The 16,522-nt window shown below is 38.7% G+C and overlaps 1 protein-coding gene across 1 annotated transcript; it reads left to right on the forward strand.

The window, feature by feature from the left end:
• The first annotated feature begins 1,438 nt into the window (after positions 1-1,438).
• pepd (peptidase D) lies at positions 1,439-16,385 on the forward strand. Its single transcript, XM_022745407.1, has 15 exons — positions 1,439-1,491; positions 3,723-3,906; positions 4,433-4,560; positions 5,363-5,426; positions 8,063-8,110; positions 8,583-8,644; positions 9,032-9,076; positions 10,027-10,102; positions 11,004-11,050; positions 12,400-12,468; positions 13,198-13,275; positions 13,625-13,773; positions 14,141-14,325; positions 14,964-15,155; positions 15,847-16,385. Exons 1-13 carry the CDS (start codon positions 1,475-1,477, stop codon positions 14,323-14,325), a joined length of 1,152 nt encoding a protein of 383 aa, XP_022601128.1. The 5' UTR covers positions 1,439-1,474; the 3' UTR covers positions 14,964-15,155; positions 15,847-16,385.
• Positions 16,386-16,522: the final 137 nt, after the last annotated feature.

The following is a 16,522-nucleotide window of genomic DNA, read 5'->3' on the forward strand; positions in this document are numbered from 1 at the left end:
CTATTATGAGACATTTACCTTCCACAGCTACTCATGTTTCATGGGGAGTGTGCTGACCCTCTTGACAGTCTGTCATCTTTGCCTGGATGCTGACTTTCATAACACATTGTTTAGCGTTACCCGCATCATGTATCTGTAGTCACTCATAAAGATTAATTATTTCTCAGACTCCCCCTGTATTGTGTCAAAAGAGAGTTGCATCTCCCCCTACTGTTTTTACCCTAAAATCACCATTGCAGTATGAAGTCAAGAGGCAGTATCCTACCTGACTGTCTGGAATGGAAATGTAGCCTACAGAACTGAAAGTGTTTCCTCAAATGTGTCATTGTTGAATTGAAGGCTGCCTTATGTGTTTAGTGGGTTTCCTAACCCCTGCACACTTGATAGATGAAACATTGTTCTTTTTTCAGTTCAGTTCTAACTTGTAAACAATGAAATGTGGTACACTGGATTATAAAGCCAGTCCCTTTGTTAATAAACTCACTAAGCACCAGGAAAAAAAAAGTATGAATAAATAATATTTTCTCGTCACGTACGCATGTTAAAGCATAAACACATTGTTCCCTATAGATTATAGAATAAGTTCTAATTCTCTAATTCTCTTAGTGTGAGCTCATTTATATTCACCACAGTGGATAATTTCATAATTTAACTTCCTAAGCACAAGAAGAACTGAAAGCAGAATCTCAGTGCAACTCTGCAAGGTCAGATGTCTTAACTGTGCTAGTCCTCTTTTTAATGAAATTAATTAAAATGTAACAGAGAGTTGAGAGCTGGATGATTTACACATAGATAGATAGATAGATAGATAGATAGATAGATAGATAGATAGATAGATAGATAGATAGATAGATAGATAGATAGATAGATAGATAGATAGATAGATAGATAGATCATGACTCAATATATTTCATGCCTTTAGGCACTGGGACTAATGAGGGAAAAACTAATGATGTACCCAAACAATTAATGTGGCAAAAACTAGAAACTATATGCAGTCTACTACAAAAACATGTTGCATACAGCTTCTGTATTATTCACTGCAATTGTTTGCCTATATTTTTGTTGTTTATTTTTTTCCTGTAATCATTCAATCAGAAAATTGTGTGTGCTTGCTGATCCTGTATTGTATCCATACTGTACCTTGCAATGATGTGACATTTAGTGTTTTCAGAAGAACCAAATGAGCCTGAATTGTTTTGACAATCTTTCCTCTTTGTAGCTTCTCATTATTCTTGTGCAGTGGTATTTGCTGACTGCAGTACTTTGTACACGACTGAAAAAGTTGGAAAAAACAACCCCAGGACATCCTCTCAATCTGTTTTCAATACAACTTCATGGCTGAAGCTAATATCTCGGAAACCCTCGAACGCAGCACGATGCCGCGTCAGCTGATCTTCCGCCATCAGCGCCACAGACCTACAAAACTCACGTGAGTCCTGTCACCACGTGACAGTCTGGACCTGAATTCAACATGGCTACAGCACCACAGTGAGTTGACTCTTCTGTTTCCCGACTGAAAAAGAACATGTTTAAGTCAGATAATTTATAGAGTCTTATTAGCTTTAGCAGTAGCATATATACGTCACTTCGCTAAGCTCGCGATAATAATAAAGCAGTTGTCAGGCAGATATACCGTTACTACACTGTAATCAATACCAGGATATTTACTTTTTTATTTCAGTTTCTCGTAGAAGTAGTGAACTTTCTCTTTCGTAAAGTAAAAACGGGACGTTCAGTGAAAAGTTTCACCTGCTCAGACGTTTAGTTTAGTTTAGTTTCCCTTCAGTTTTTTTTTTTATAAAACAGGTGTAATAAGACCTGAAGCTGCTTTCATAGGCACATTAATTTCTACAGTAAATAGACACCTCCTTATGTGATATTTAAAGAGACTGTAAGTAGTGAGGATATTAGCTTGACCAGTGGTCCCCAACCTTTTTGTGTTGGTGTCCCTTAAAGGGGGAAATGTCCACTCATTGTGGACAGTTGAACCAAAGGCTGATTTATTTAGTCTCTGAGATTGTTTAATTTGAATTGATGCCTGAAGAAGTGAAAGTATCCAATATTTCACAAGGAAAGCAATAATTTAGAGACATAGTATTGTATAACTGAATTGATTATCACTCTTAGCTCATTTAATGACACTTCGATCATAGTTTAGTAAAGTAAGTCCCCACCTCCACCTCACAACCACCTCAGGTTAAAATAAATATTAAAGACAACCTCCATCTATCTGGATTGTAAGTGTTAGTGAAACTATTAAAAACTTTGTTTCAGCATAAAAACAGATCAGTGTCATATCTTTTTACCATATACCCTGTCATTGGACATCTGCTTTTCATCACAGTGAAAGCTGCTAATGTTTCATGGTGAATGTGCAACATTCAAACAACAAACTACAAACTTTCATACACAAATAATAACAACTGATATTTTATGTCTCACACTGATAATAATGTCAAGCAGTATCCACTGCTGAAATAATTCAAAGCCAACAGTACAATTATGGGTTTTGTTTTCTCAAGGCAACATGTAATAATTTTGTATTGGTGTCAACATGAAGTGTGGTACATCAAACAGTGACTATGCTGCAATCATGAAATAATTATCTAGCGATCTCATTGGAAAAAAGTTTTATCTTCTTGTGCTCACGATACAACCCAGTCTGTGTGATCATTAGATAAAACTGCATAAGAAAAACTGCTTTGATAATCACAAAAATGTCAGCAGTCAGCAGCCATAAAGAAATGTCTGCCAGAGATCTTCTCACAGTTTGCGGTGATTGCAGCACACAACAGGCACACGTTGTGATATTATGTAATCCAGTGCAACACCAGAGACCAAAAATGAACTTAATAAATACCTAACCTCACTGACACAGTTCATGTTAGTGTCTACCTCCATCGTTTACCACCTCACTGTGGCTGATCTGTCCTCTCACTTACACCTGTAAACTCAGTGAATGATACAGAAATCCTTGAGCCATAAAATACTGTGAGGTTATGGATTAACCTTTGGTACCTTCCAGACTGAATCAGATGTGTTGTGTTTGTTATCTTATCACTAAGGGCACAGCCAGAGACCAAGACCTCTCAGTTACAATACAGTTCAATCTCTCTGTATCTATGTCTTAACTCAGTCTGAAGGCTGTGGTTCACCCACCTCTTCAGGCTCAGATCTTCTGACCAAATCCTGAGGATTCTCACCAGATAGAGAGAATATACTGTAATGGGTATCTTCTCCCTGCTCAGTGGATACATGGTTTTCCTGAATTTGCTCACAGAATTTGCTTTGAAAGCTTTAATTATACATTTTCACTGCAGCCTACATCATTTTTGATGAAGGAGATTTTTGTCAAAACATCAAATTATCATATTAGTAAAATTGAATTTATAGTATCAGAAAACAGTTGTGTTTGGCCTAATATTGTAGGGAATCTGTATTCTAATTATGAATGGGTTAAGGACATGTGAATCAACAGTGTACCGCCACCACATCTCCAGCTTCAAAGCCTCCCACTATAGCTTCTATATATTTTTTTGTCATTTATCACAATTGGTTTTGTATGTAAGTTACTACACAAATGAACTAGGATGTCAGAAAATAGTTGAATGATAGTGAGACAGTGTGGGTCAGATTTATGTTGCGTTAGGCTTGTGCACCAGAGCCAATCTCTCCAACCACTCGGTGTCACCCAAATCTCTGTCTCCCTGTCCTTTCAGACCTGTCTACTGGCTGGGTAATGACACCCTGAGGGTGTCTGCTGCCCTTTTTGCCGAGAACCGCCAGCGCCTGTGCAGAGGGCTGAAAGCCAAAGATGGAGTGGTGCCAAAGTCAGTGGTGGTGCTGCAGGGAGGGGAACAGAAACAGAGGTACTGCACGGACACAGACCTCCTTTTCAGACAGGTAGGTTATCTTTACTTGACTCTGGGATTGCTGAAAAAACTATGGCTGAGGTGGGGTAAAGGTTAATTAATCCATCCATCCATGACTCATGTTGGTCTTGCCTCCCAAGCCATCAGTAAGTTAATGTCAGTGGACCCATCCTCTTTCAGTTGATTGTTTCTTGATCCCTAAAAACCTTCAGAGGGTATTCCATCAAGGTGCCACAAAAACCTCACCTCACTTCTCTTAAATTCAGGTCCAGTTCTTCTTCTCTGATTGTGTTATTTCCTCACTCCAGCCCACTTACAGAGACCTCACTTGTGTCTTTGATCTCAAATTTTTTCGACACTTCTTCCTAAACTTGTGACAATAATTGGTTTTAAACAAAGATCAGTGGACACATTGAAAGCTTTGTTCTGTTTTTCAGCCCCAACTGGTCTGATAAGGGGCAGCATCTAATTTTTCTCATGTAATAATCTGACCAGAATATGCTGACGGAATATAGTTTCCTTCACTAATGTTCTGGCTGATTGTCTCAATTCTGTAGGAGTCTTTCTTCCACTGGGCTTTTGGAGTGACTGAGCCTGACTGTTATGGAGCCATTGATGTGGACTCTGGGAAATCCATCCTTTTTGTTCCCAAACTGCCTGAAAGCTATGCCACTTGGATGGGAGAGTGAGTCACACTAATCCTCAAAGAGCTGTGGACCTGGCCAACAATCATGACTGGCTGGTCCACTTGAAGAACTTGAAGAAAGGGTTGACAAAGTCTTTTGCTTCACAGTCGGATCACGTTTGTATTAAATTAGTTAATTATCAATGCGGCCAAAACCTATTTAAACATTTTCATCATCACCCAAAACTCCTCAATGATAAGTTTGACTACACTGATACAAAAGCCTGCTATGGTATTTCCAGCACACAAGCTACACAGAGTAAATTGCTCATAAAAGTGGTATTTCATATATTTATTTATTGCCTGATTTGGAAATTATTAATCCTCTTTCGAAATGCAAAATCCATTTAAATTCCACTTAAAATGACATTAAATTGCAGATGAATAAGAATAATTTACACATTTGGCTGCTTTCTTTGCAAACTTGACAACTTGCTGATTGCTACACTAAGATAATTTGTGAGCACAGATTGTAGATAAAAGGAAATGGTGCATGCAGTGCTCCAGACTCCTTAGAGTTTGTGTGTGTATAACTTAATCAGTGAGACCACCAGACATGATGATGATGTGGAAACAACCTGCAGATTCTTGACCATATCACATGTTTGCTCTTCCCTGATCTATAAACCTCAAAGCACTTTTAGTCATCTGATGTGTATATAAAAAAAAAAAAAACTTGATCAGCACTTTAATGTACTGAGTTCTCCATTAGTTTAGTTTAGTTTTGTTCTGATCTGTTTTTGTCTTTTACTGTGTTTATTGTACTTTTCCTTACCACTTGTGTGTTTGTGTCTGTTGACAGGATCTTTCCCAAAGAGCACTTCAAAGCGAAGTACGCTGTCGATGAAGTGAAATACACCTGTGATGTAAGTCAGTCTGTGCTGGTGTTGGTTTTTTATAGCCTGTGTGTGTGTATGTGGGTGGGTGTGAGTGTGTGAGAGAGGGAGAGAGAGGGAGAGAGAGGGAGAGAGGGAGAGAGAGAGAGAGAAAGAGGAGAGAGAGGAGAGAGAGAGAGAGAGCCGCATGAAGAGAGAGAGAGAAAGAGAGAGAGAAGAGAGAGAGAGAGAGAGAGAGAGAGAGAGAGAGAGAGAGAGTGACCTTTTCCCTGTGCATGTGTGTCAGTAACTGAACCTTGATGTTAAGTCACCCAGCTATGAAGTTACAGGAAAGGACATCAGTGCCTCCATAGACTGTTTTAAAGGTGAAAGTCATCATTCTCTTTTTTGAACCTCCTGGCAAAAAAAATAGAAAAAATATCGGAGGCACCAGAGGAACCAGATACACTTTTGTACAGAGCATGGACCTGCGTCGTTTATTTGCTCAACCAAACTAAACAGTTTATTCAAAGGAATTAAAATAGAAATAAATATGCATGGAAATGTTTTAACATACTCTCTGCAGCCTGTGTGTGTGTGTTTTGCATGTGATTACATTTTTTGGGGGCATGTGCTGGAAGAGGATATAAAAGCTCTGGGGGAAAGTCATGACATCAATGGATGTTGTGTGAGAAAGTGTGGACAGTAGCTGTGATCACACAAAGCTTGTGGCGCATCATACTGATAATTAAATTTGTTGCAACAATTCAGCAGTGTGCACACCTCTGTCAGAGTTCAACCACCAAAACTCTCTGGGGAGTTTCATTTTGAATTTTATTTTAAATGTGCTACCTTGCAGCTCCATCCTCTTCTTTTTAACCATCTAGTCTAAAAATACATACCCCTGTTCAGACTGTCTGTAATTGCATATTTTGAGACTTTGGGAAAACAGTCTAGTGTATAGTAAATGTTGACAGCAGATTCCCAGGGGAGCTATATTGGAGGTTTGACAGCTCAAGAGCTATGTTGCAAATGTGCATGTTGACAAATCAAAATAATATATTCAGACAATAATATAACATTTTTTTCACTGGCCAACAAATCACTTAGAAGTTTGCATTTGAAAGGATCACATATATATCTATATTTACACTGTAACCCTGTGATGATTCACCCTGCTGATATTTCAGGTATTTTTACACCTGCCTGAGGTGTTATATTTCCTAATTAGTCACAGGTTGAGAGTCTCACCAATCTGCAGTATAATATTAGAAAACATTAAATCGTATAATAACTGCCTCTGCATTGTTTAGCTAATGTGTCATCTAGTCAGACACAGAAACCAGCATTGAGCATTCAATATATATATATATATATATATAATGTGTGTCTGTGTGTGTGTGTCATGAATATTTTAGCACTTTTCTATTTTTCAAACACACAGACCTAGATAATAATAATAATAATAACTTTATTTATATAGCACTTCACTGAACAAAAGTACAAAGTGCTTCACAGAAAAATAAAAGCAGATAAAATAGAAGTCAAAAGAGCCAAAACAGCATAAATAAAAACATATCAAACATTATGCAAAAGGATCTGACATTAGGTGAAAAGAGGCAATAGAATATGTAAGAACAATAATTAGGAGATCATAGAAGATGATGTTAGCCCACACACACCACTATCCTGCTTAACATGTAAAAAGTTCACCTATAAATTGTTGAATGCAGTTTGTGGAGAAAAATAATGGTTAAAGTATCTGGCAGTCGTTTACCTTCATGATGTATTGCTACAAGAGTTTTTATATCAATATTTTTGTATCTGTGACAATATCTTTGGAAAATTCAAAGTATGTGCAGTGAGTCACACTTGCCTTCAAACTTATCTTCTGCAGCTGCAAGTGAGCTCTTTAATTTATAAGTGTTCACATTGATTTCTGTTATCGCTGATTTTGTAAGTTATGTTGTACTTCAGAAAAATCCTCATTACTCTGCAAACTTCAAAGTTCTGGCTTTACTTGGCTGACAAGTATGTTTTACTCAGCTACTGCAAACATGAGCAAATCTTAAGTGTAAGAGGATTTAAAATAAAATAAATTTAAGACTCAACTCACTCATCTTTTCATATTTTCAATCAAATAAAATGAAGTGATTGATGCAATTTTTTTTTAATGTTTTACAGTTATTGTCACAGCTAATCATTGACCCATTGAATCACTATTTAACTGACCGATATCTTCATGACTGTAATAAATGAGCGGTCATCTTAATATCTAATCATTTCAATCATGACAGTTATTCCAATGTCTAAACATTAGGCTGCAATTTAGATTTTAGATCATGGGATGTTTTTCCTGCTTTGCACAGACAATACAGTGAATGCTTTAGGAAGCCAGTTTTAATAATAAGGATAATGCTCCAATATCACCATAGTGTTTGCGAACACTGACTCAAGGATCTGTTATGTGACATTTAGGATGTCGGCAGAGGAGTAATAATGTCGCCTGAGCTTTGTCATTCAGTGCGCTGCTGAGTACAGAGTGGCCATGAAGCCACAATGGCTCCCGTCAGAGTGACCTTTATTCTGCAGCCTGAGAGTAGAAGAAGAAAACCGGTGCTTGTTGTTTGTGCTGCTCTGTTGTTGTGTCTCGGTCTTCTAATTAGTCCCTGTCTGCTTCCCTGCAGATTGTTGATGTCCTGTCCAACCTGAAACCAGCAGTGCTCCTCACACTGGTATGCATCACTTATTTCACTTATTCCTACCTGATTACAGCTGCTGATATATGAATTTACTTAATAGCAGATGACGGCTCACACGTGTGGTGTGGGAGTATTTTCCAGAACCAGTTTTATGGATGGTGGTCTGTAAAAGCTCCAGTCAGACCCGTCTCACCCTATGTTAGATGCCAGCTCACTTATCAAATCAAAAATAAAAGCATTGAATCCTTTCACTTTCTTTGTGTGTAAGATGTTAAATAGTGGCAACAAATATCTGACAACCTGAATCTTTAGCTGGAGTAAACCTGATTATTATATCATATACTGCTAAAGATGCAGTGTGAGAATTCATGTAAACCCCTTTTACTAATTCTACAGTTGTCAAAAAATTCATTATTGCTCCATCATCAGCAGGAATATAAACCAGCTTAATTTACTGTATTGACATCTGAATGCACTTGGTGGTGATGTTTTTCTTTCCATGCAGCGAGGACAGAACACAGACAGTGGGAGCATCTGCCGTGAAGCCTCCTTTGAAGGAATTAGTCGGTGCGTTTAATTGGCATCAATTTGCATTAACATAATTATACTTTGTTTGTGGAGGCTATTGAGTTTTTTTTTCTTTTATAACCAAGGATACAACAGACTCATGTGCATACTGATTGTTACTGATTAACCAGATTCTGAATGTAATTATTTAAGCAAAGAATCTTGCTTTTGCTTGTTAGTTGTCAATTAATGGTAATGTTACTGCTGTCCTTAGCACTGGTCTTTGTTCTTTTTTTTATCTACGTATATCACACAGTTTTATCTGCTCTACACTCTGACCCTGACTGCTTTGAAAAATAAGTCTCATACTTATCTCAAAGGTCATATAACCACTGCATTTATATTTATTATGCTGCTGCTGCTTCTTGATATTTTTTTTTAAATCAGGTTCCAAGTAAACAACACTCTTCTACACCCAGTCATTGTGGAATGGTAAGTAATTACAATTAGTTTTAAAATATCACTGACAAAGTCAACCCAACATATGAATGAAGACCGTAGTCTCTCTCTCCCATAATTTTCTAACAGTTTTTTCAGTCAGATTCTTTTAATACACAAACTCTGCAATTACAGATGCCCAGTCAGTTAATTGTGTGTGTACAATCAGAAACATGGGCTTGTCTTTGAGGTGTTTTTTTTTTTTCTACCCTCTAAGAGTCAGAAGCCAGTGCACACGGATGTAATGGACTTCGTGCTTGACTGGTTGTCCTTGGCATTAGTGTGCACCCTCCAGATGAATTGACATTTTCTGAAATAAGGAGGAATGTTTTGCAGGCACACCTCCTTGGGAGAAAAATTGATAGATTGATTTAACTTTCATTAGTGTTGCTATTGGTTACCACTGCCTTGTGTTATTTGCTTGGTTCTGTTATCGTACAAAATCCTTAATACTCTCCAGTATGTATTTCAGTCCGAGCCATTTAAGGTGCAGCTACTTCTTCCCTTACCCAAATAAATAAGCAGGCAAATACACCTTCACTTGTAATAAGGTCTTAAAGCTTACATTTAAATCAAAGACTGTGTTACATTTTATGATGGTTTGAAACACTTTCATCAGCTCTGCGTCAGTAGATTATGAGACCATTTCCATCTGGAATTTCACCAAATGACAGGTCTCTTTTTACGTGCAACATTCCTGGGAATGATGGAGGAAACATTTGTTCTTTACATCAGCTACTCCATTAGCTGCATATATTTAAGAAACGAATTCCCAAAAATGTCTCCATTTCAATACAAACAATACAAACACAGCATTGCTTTAGCTTCATGTGTGAGTTGTATGAATTCTGTATGCTGTTAACGGTACTGTCCTCATACTGTGCATCGATAAACTGGCAGTGTAACGATCGACGTCTCTCACTTCTTGTTGTTTGTGTCTGCAGCCGTCTGATTAAGACCGATATGGAGCTGGAGGTGCTGCGCTACACCAACAGGATTTCCAGTGAAGCGCACAAAATGGTGAGATCCTCCTTTGTCAGACAGGATATTTTAAATGTTCATACAATTTATTTAAAAAAAAAAAAAAAAAAAAAGGAATAGAAAGTTAGGAACTTGAAATGAAACACCCAAAGTATCAAAGTGTATCAAGCAGCTTATTGAGGTTAAATCTCATGCAAAGGATTCAAAGATGTCAGGATCCTAAGGCTATAAACTGTTTAAATGCTATTGATTTTAACTTCATGCAGTAGCTTAGAGGCAAGCAATTAACAGAGATAGCCTTTGACCCATAAGCTGTCACACTGACGCGTTATTTTACTTGCAGACAGGATTGAATTTGATTACCACAAATAACCTTCAGGGATCGAGGAGCAGTTAACCTCACAAAAAACAGTCCTCTGAATTCACTGTTTGATCACAGTGTGATTATTAGACTTAGTTTTCAGAGGTATGTTTTTTCCCATGTGTCCCCAAAGTCACCAACTGGTAAAAACAGAAAATGGTCTCCCAAAACAGCAAGTGCTTGCAGGCACTCTCACTGACTTTTGATCTCTTACTTTGCATAAATGCAGCAGACCATGCTTGAGGCAATAATCCACAATTCATAGTGTGATGTTAAAAGTCGAGATGACATGAGAAGTTAATGCTAAAGCATTAAATAAACAAAGGAGAGAGAAAAAGGAAAAGCTCATTAGGTAATGCAGTTGCTCAGTAGAAAGGTGTTCAACTACTTAGATTGCTGTTTTACACACTATGAGTGAACAGCAAATAATTAATTAAACTACATTGCTAAGTGTTGTATGTTGCATCAGAAAGGGAAGATGAGGTGTGGATGGACATCAAGATCAATTTCAAAAGAGTCAGTAACAGGTTTGCCCATTAGCTTTTCCTAACCACATGTAATCACTCTTTTTCACCATAGATCATGAAGCATGTGAAACCTGGACAGAAAGAATATGAAATGGAGAGGTAAGTGGTGCATTGTGTCAGCTGATGTTTGGTGACAAGACACAGAGACAGAGTGTCTGTCTGCTCTTTTATATCTATGATTATAGCTGCAGTATATGTGGGTATTGAAGCAGTCCTGATTTTATTTGATGTTACTTTCAGACTTTATGCCCTGCTGGTTCAACAAACATAGAATAACTGTTGTTTATAGGTATAGAGGAGTATATATTCTCAGGTTTCCTGCTTGTTGGGAGTGTGCTATGTTATGGCACCTGCTTCATTGGGCCTGTAATGACACTGGTAGATCTGGCACTGTCAGTTGTCCATGGGGCTTTACTATATGCCTTAAATGTATTAAAAACAATAACAAGTTCATGAAGTACAGAGTGAAATACGAGGCAAACAGATTATCACAGGCCCAAAAAATTATAATCAAATGGAAGATAAATCTAGATTAAGAATTGAGTTTTTGCCACGTTGGACACTGTGAAACAATAGTGACATTTTCTGATTCACTAAAAATGCAAATTTCACACACACCTTTTCTATATTTCTATCAACACCATGACTTAGTATTTCCATTTCAGAATTGCACTGAACCGATGACAGTCTCATCGAAATGGATTCAGACAGCCAGGGTTTCATACATCACATAACCTTAGGAACCAATCATGTCAACTTGTGGGGACGGGGACGAAACCTGGCGAAGCCTTGTCAGTACAGAGAGCGAGAGCTTGAATTAGCACAACAAATAACACTGTGTCAGCCACTGTGAGTTACAACCTAACAAACAACATGAACAATAGATACAATAGAACAATAAAAGATGCTAACCGCTATGCTTACCATTCTGATGCATTAGTTAGTCGCTCCACCCCTCTTGATACGCACTGCTCTTTCACTGGTAACCAAAACCTTGTCAGTACAGAGAGCGAGAGTTTGCATTGGCACAGCCACTGACAGTGTGCCGATTTAATGCAGAATAAACTCCTCACTTCTCAACAACCTCAACCTGAACAGGTTCAATCATGTGACTGAATTTCTCTGATGTTAAAACCATGTTAAACAAAACATTAATCAGAGCAGAATATGTTTTATTTGGAGAGGAACTTTAAGGGAAACACAAAAAGAGTTATTTGGACAGTAATTTTGTATATATTAAAAGAACTAGGAAATATCCCCACACAGCACTGTGATGCTGTCAACATCCATAGAAGTATTTGATCCGCTCGAGCGTGTGATGATTAAAGAATGAGTACTGAATGAATTCTTAAAAAGCACGCAGTCAGGAAGCAGGCAGCGAGTCCGTTTGCTGATCTCTGCTCTGCAGAAATTGATTATTTTTCCTTTTTCTGACATTTTTTTTCCAGCCTGTTCCAGCACTACTGCTACACTAAAGGAGGGATGCGCCACACCTCGTACACCTGTATCTGTGGAACGTAAGGCTTAATTCTTTACGTGTTTTATTTCTGACTTAGCTTTTACTGTAATTGCTTTCTAAATGTCTTACTTAATTGATTAATTACACACTGATTATAATAAGAATGTTGTCATCGATGGAAAAAACGTGGCTTCAAGGTTAGAAGTCACCAAATTTTTCGATCAGACACCTTCAAATGCTGTCTTCACTGAAAAGAAAATATTAGAGACACTTATTAGAAACAATATAATGCAGAACATCCTTAAAGCCTCTGTGGCACTCCAGCACCCACAGGATTCGAACACAAATCAGAGTTCTGGAAGCAGAGGAAGTGGCGCTCTGTAACCCTGCTGTTGTCAGCCAAAATAAACTATGTTCACTAAAACAATACATCACCTTCCTGTTGTAGGGTTGTTGCCAGCTAGCAGCATCACTATGGATGAAGAATTTTGAGGCGTTGCTGTTAATCATGCTCTGGCCTTTTGTACTAAAGGCCATGTGTAATGAGCACCTCCGGGAGGATTAGTTGTCAAGGATGCATGTTATTTTCCTGTTCAAATTAAAATGAAGGAGGATGCTGCTCTGAAATACTATTCACACAACTATTCAGTTCAAATTGTTGTAATAGTAGCTTTATACAAGACACATTCAATGCAGTTATCACCTTGTAATGCAGTTGTTCTTCATATGTCGTGATACCTGTCGTATACCTGTGTTTTTAATTTATGCATTGTGTGTATAACACCAGGGGCCATAATTCATCCGTCCTCCACTACGGCCATGCTGGGGCTCCCAATGACAAGTTAATTGTGGATGGAGACATGTGGTGAGTAGCTTCCAATAGTTTTTAACTTTTAGCAGTTTTTAGATGCAAGCACCTCGTGGTTCTGTCATGTAACACACTCACAAACTCTACCGGTCCTCCTAAATCACAAGCTGTTGTGTTATTGTCCAATTCTTTACATGCCAAACTCCACAGCCTCTGTGAAATGCTCTCTGGTGAAGTGTCTCCTAAAAGCATTGTTACTGTTCTGCTAAAGTTGTGATCTTCGGTGTCGTCGCTTTCTGCGTACGTTTGTCACACTGTAAACAACTCAAGAACATTTTGGTCACGAACCCAAAGCACTTTGGAAATACATTTGATTGAATCCGTGCTGATGTTTTGTCCCCTGCAGTCTGTTTGACATGGGTGGAGAGTACTACTGCTATTCATCAGACATCACCTGCTCCTTCCCAGCCAATGGCAAGTTCACCCCTGACCAGAGGGCCATCTATGAGGCCGTCCTCAAGTCCTCCCGAGCTGTCATGGCTGCCATCAAACCAGGTTACTATCTTGTTGTCAGTTTAACTAATTGAGTACACACTGACATACAAAAAAGTAACGTGAAGTAAAGTACTCATATGATCTACCAGCACAGGATTAACTGCTAATTGCTTTGTTGCATTTTATAGTTGTTTTTTTTTTTTTGTTGATGTTGTAAAGTACGAGTCACAGTAAAGACAACAGTAATGACATTTGACTTGAGAGTAATGAACAGGTTAAATTTCCAAGGTTTTCAGTTAAACATGTTTTTTCCTTTTTTTTTTTTCTTTACTATGGCTGGGGTCTTGGAAATAATATCTTCTTTCCTTTCCAGACCTATATATTTGAGGAACATTTGGGCTCATTAACAAATCTGTTTGTGTTGAAGGTGTGAAGTGGACTGACATGCACCGCCTGGCTGATCGGGTTCACCTGGAGGAGCTGGTGAAGATCGGCATCCTGAATGGCAGCGTGGAGGACATGATGAAGGCCCATATGGGCTCCGTCTTCATGCCCCACGGCCTGGGACACCTGCTGGGCATCGACGTGCACGATGTGGGAGGCTACCCTTAGGTGAGAGCAGAAGACTTCAACTCTGAGGTTGCTCGCATCACAACCATCCAGTAGACAGAAGAAGAAGAACGAACACTTCCAGTTCCTCCAGTATTGATGTGTCATCAATAATAGAGAGGCTCTCGGTGCAGAAGTGAGAGTGGAACAAAAAGAGGCCAAGCTGCAGGAACAAGTTCAGGATGAGGGCAGGAGAGAGAGGATGGTCACATGTTGTCAGATGGTGTCAGGTTTTGTGCAGTTATGCAGTTCAGACAACTACATACAGATTCTGTGGAGAACATTTGGCACAAATGTTCAGTGGAGAACATTTGCTGCTTGGACCCCTAATAATAAAAATACTAGCTCGAAATATTTTACTGGTGAGATACTTTTTCTTTTCTTTTTAAATTAATTTTTTCAGGCCTTTTGTGCCTTTATTGATAGTGCAGTAGAGAGAGACAGGAAATAGGGAGGCAGAGAGAGGAGGAATGACATGCAGCTAAGGGCCGTCCGATGCGGGACTCGAACCGGGGCCAACTGCAGCGAGGACTGTAGCCTCTACACATGGGGCGGATGCTCATCCAACTGAGCTACTCGACGCCCCGAGATACTTTTTCTAAGTGTGTAGCTTGGGTTTAACAAACTGTATTACTCCTCAGGGGGTGGAGCGCATCAATGAGCCTGGACTGAGGAGTCTTCGGATGGGCCGCCTGGTGCAGGAGAAGATGGTCCTCACCGTGGAGCCTGGCATATACTTCATCAACCATCTGCTGGACCAGGCCCTGGCCAACTCCACCCAGAGCTGCTTCATCAACAACCAAGTGCTGGCTCGCTTCCGTGGCTTCGGAGGGGTAAGTCTGTCGCTGCCGACTTACTTGGCTGTGTGTCACCAGATTGATGGTCAAGTTTTCTTAAGGACTGATTCAGTTCAGGGTCACGATGACCTCACGTTTTTGTGAATGTGATATATCAGGAACGCCTAAAGGGAATTTCATTACATCTGGCACAAACATTCACTTTGACTCAAGGATAGAATATGATGGTCAAAGGTCAAAGGTCAAGGTCACTGTGACCTCACAAAACTCAAATTTATACGTTGATTATGACACAATTTAACTCAAATGTCTAATAGGATAAAATTATGACATTTTATATCCAATTGATCAAAGGTCAACTTCACGTGACATCAAAATGTTCTGCAATAACTGTAACTGTAATTTGGGAAGGGTAGATTGTTACCATATTTCCTGTAACTTAGCTGGTTGGCAGAGGCAACCACCATGAGGTGGTTATTGTAGTTTTACCCATCTATAACTGTCTACACTCCGCTGCTTTGGACGTGGATTTGTAGGTGTAAAAGTTGCACCCTGCAGGATCTGGGGAAAGTCTTGGAATCATCATGGACATTTTAAGCTGTATTTTGAACATGGTGAAATTAGAGAATTCAAATCCTAAAGAGAAGTGGACAGATTTTTCAGTGACTGATCCCTCATCTCCCACTCTAATATGTTTAACTGACTACTGTTTCGCTAATGTGTGCAGGTTCGCATTGAGGATGACATAGCGGTGACAGCGAATGGTATAGAGCTGCTGACCTGTGTCCCTCGCACCGTGGAGGAGATTGAGGCTTTCATGGCTGACTCTGGAAAAACCTTCAGCCCCGTCGTCAGCAGTGAAAAATTCTGAAAGACATCTGGTAAAGTCTGATCTGCAAGCTGGAATATCATCAATCACCACATATAAACAACAAAGAATATTCAGTAAAACTCAAATTATTACTCTCACTCTTATCTCACTTACATAACAGAGACGCAATCAAGAGAATTAACACATGGCTAAGCAAAACAAGCAAAAACATGTCATACAGTGTCTTCATGAAGGTTTTATAATGGTTTGAAAATTGTGTGTTAGCAACAGGCACTTTAAGGGATGACCTCGACCTTGGTACAGTAACAGTTCATTTCTGTGACTCCTTGGAAAAGAGATTAACTTTTTTGAAACAATTCTTATTCTTATATGTTGCTTTTTGTAAACATTGATTCACAAATACCCTGTGAAATTGAATTAAACATTTTAATTTGCAACAGTGTTTTGTTTTATTTATTTATTTATTTATTTATTTTTGTATGAAAAAAAAATTACAAATTATAAAAATCCATACAAATCAGTACATTCAAAGTTTCTGTGAACCAGACAACTAAAGCAGACCTCTTGTCCT

This window comes from Seriola dumerili, unplaced genomic scaffold, assembly GCF_002260705.1.
Source record: "Seriola dumerili isolate Sdu_G_001 unplaced genomic scaffold, Sdu_1.0 BDQW01000003.1, whole genome shotgun sequence".
Classification (NCBI taxonomy): domain Eukaryota; kingdom Metazoa; phylum Chordata; class Actinopteri; order Carangiformes; family Carangidae; genus Seriola; species Seriola dumerili.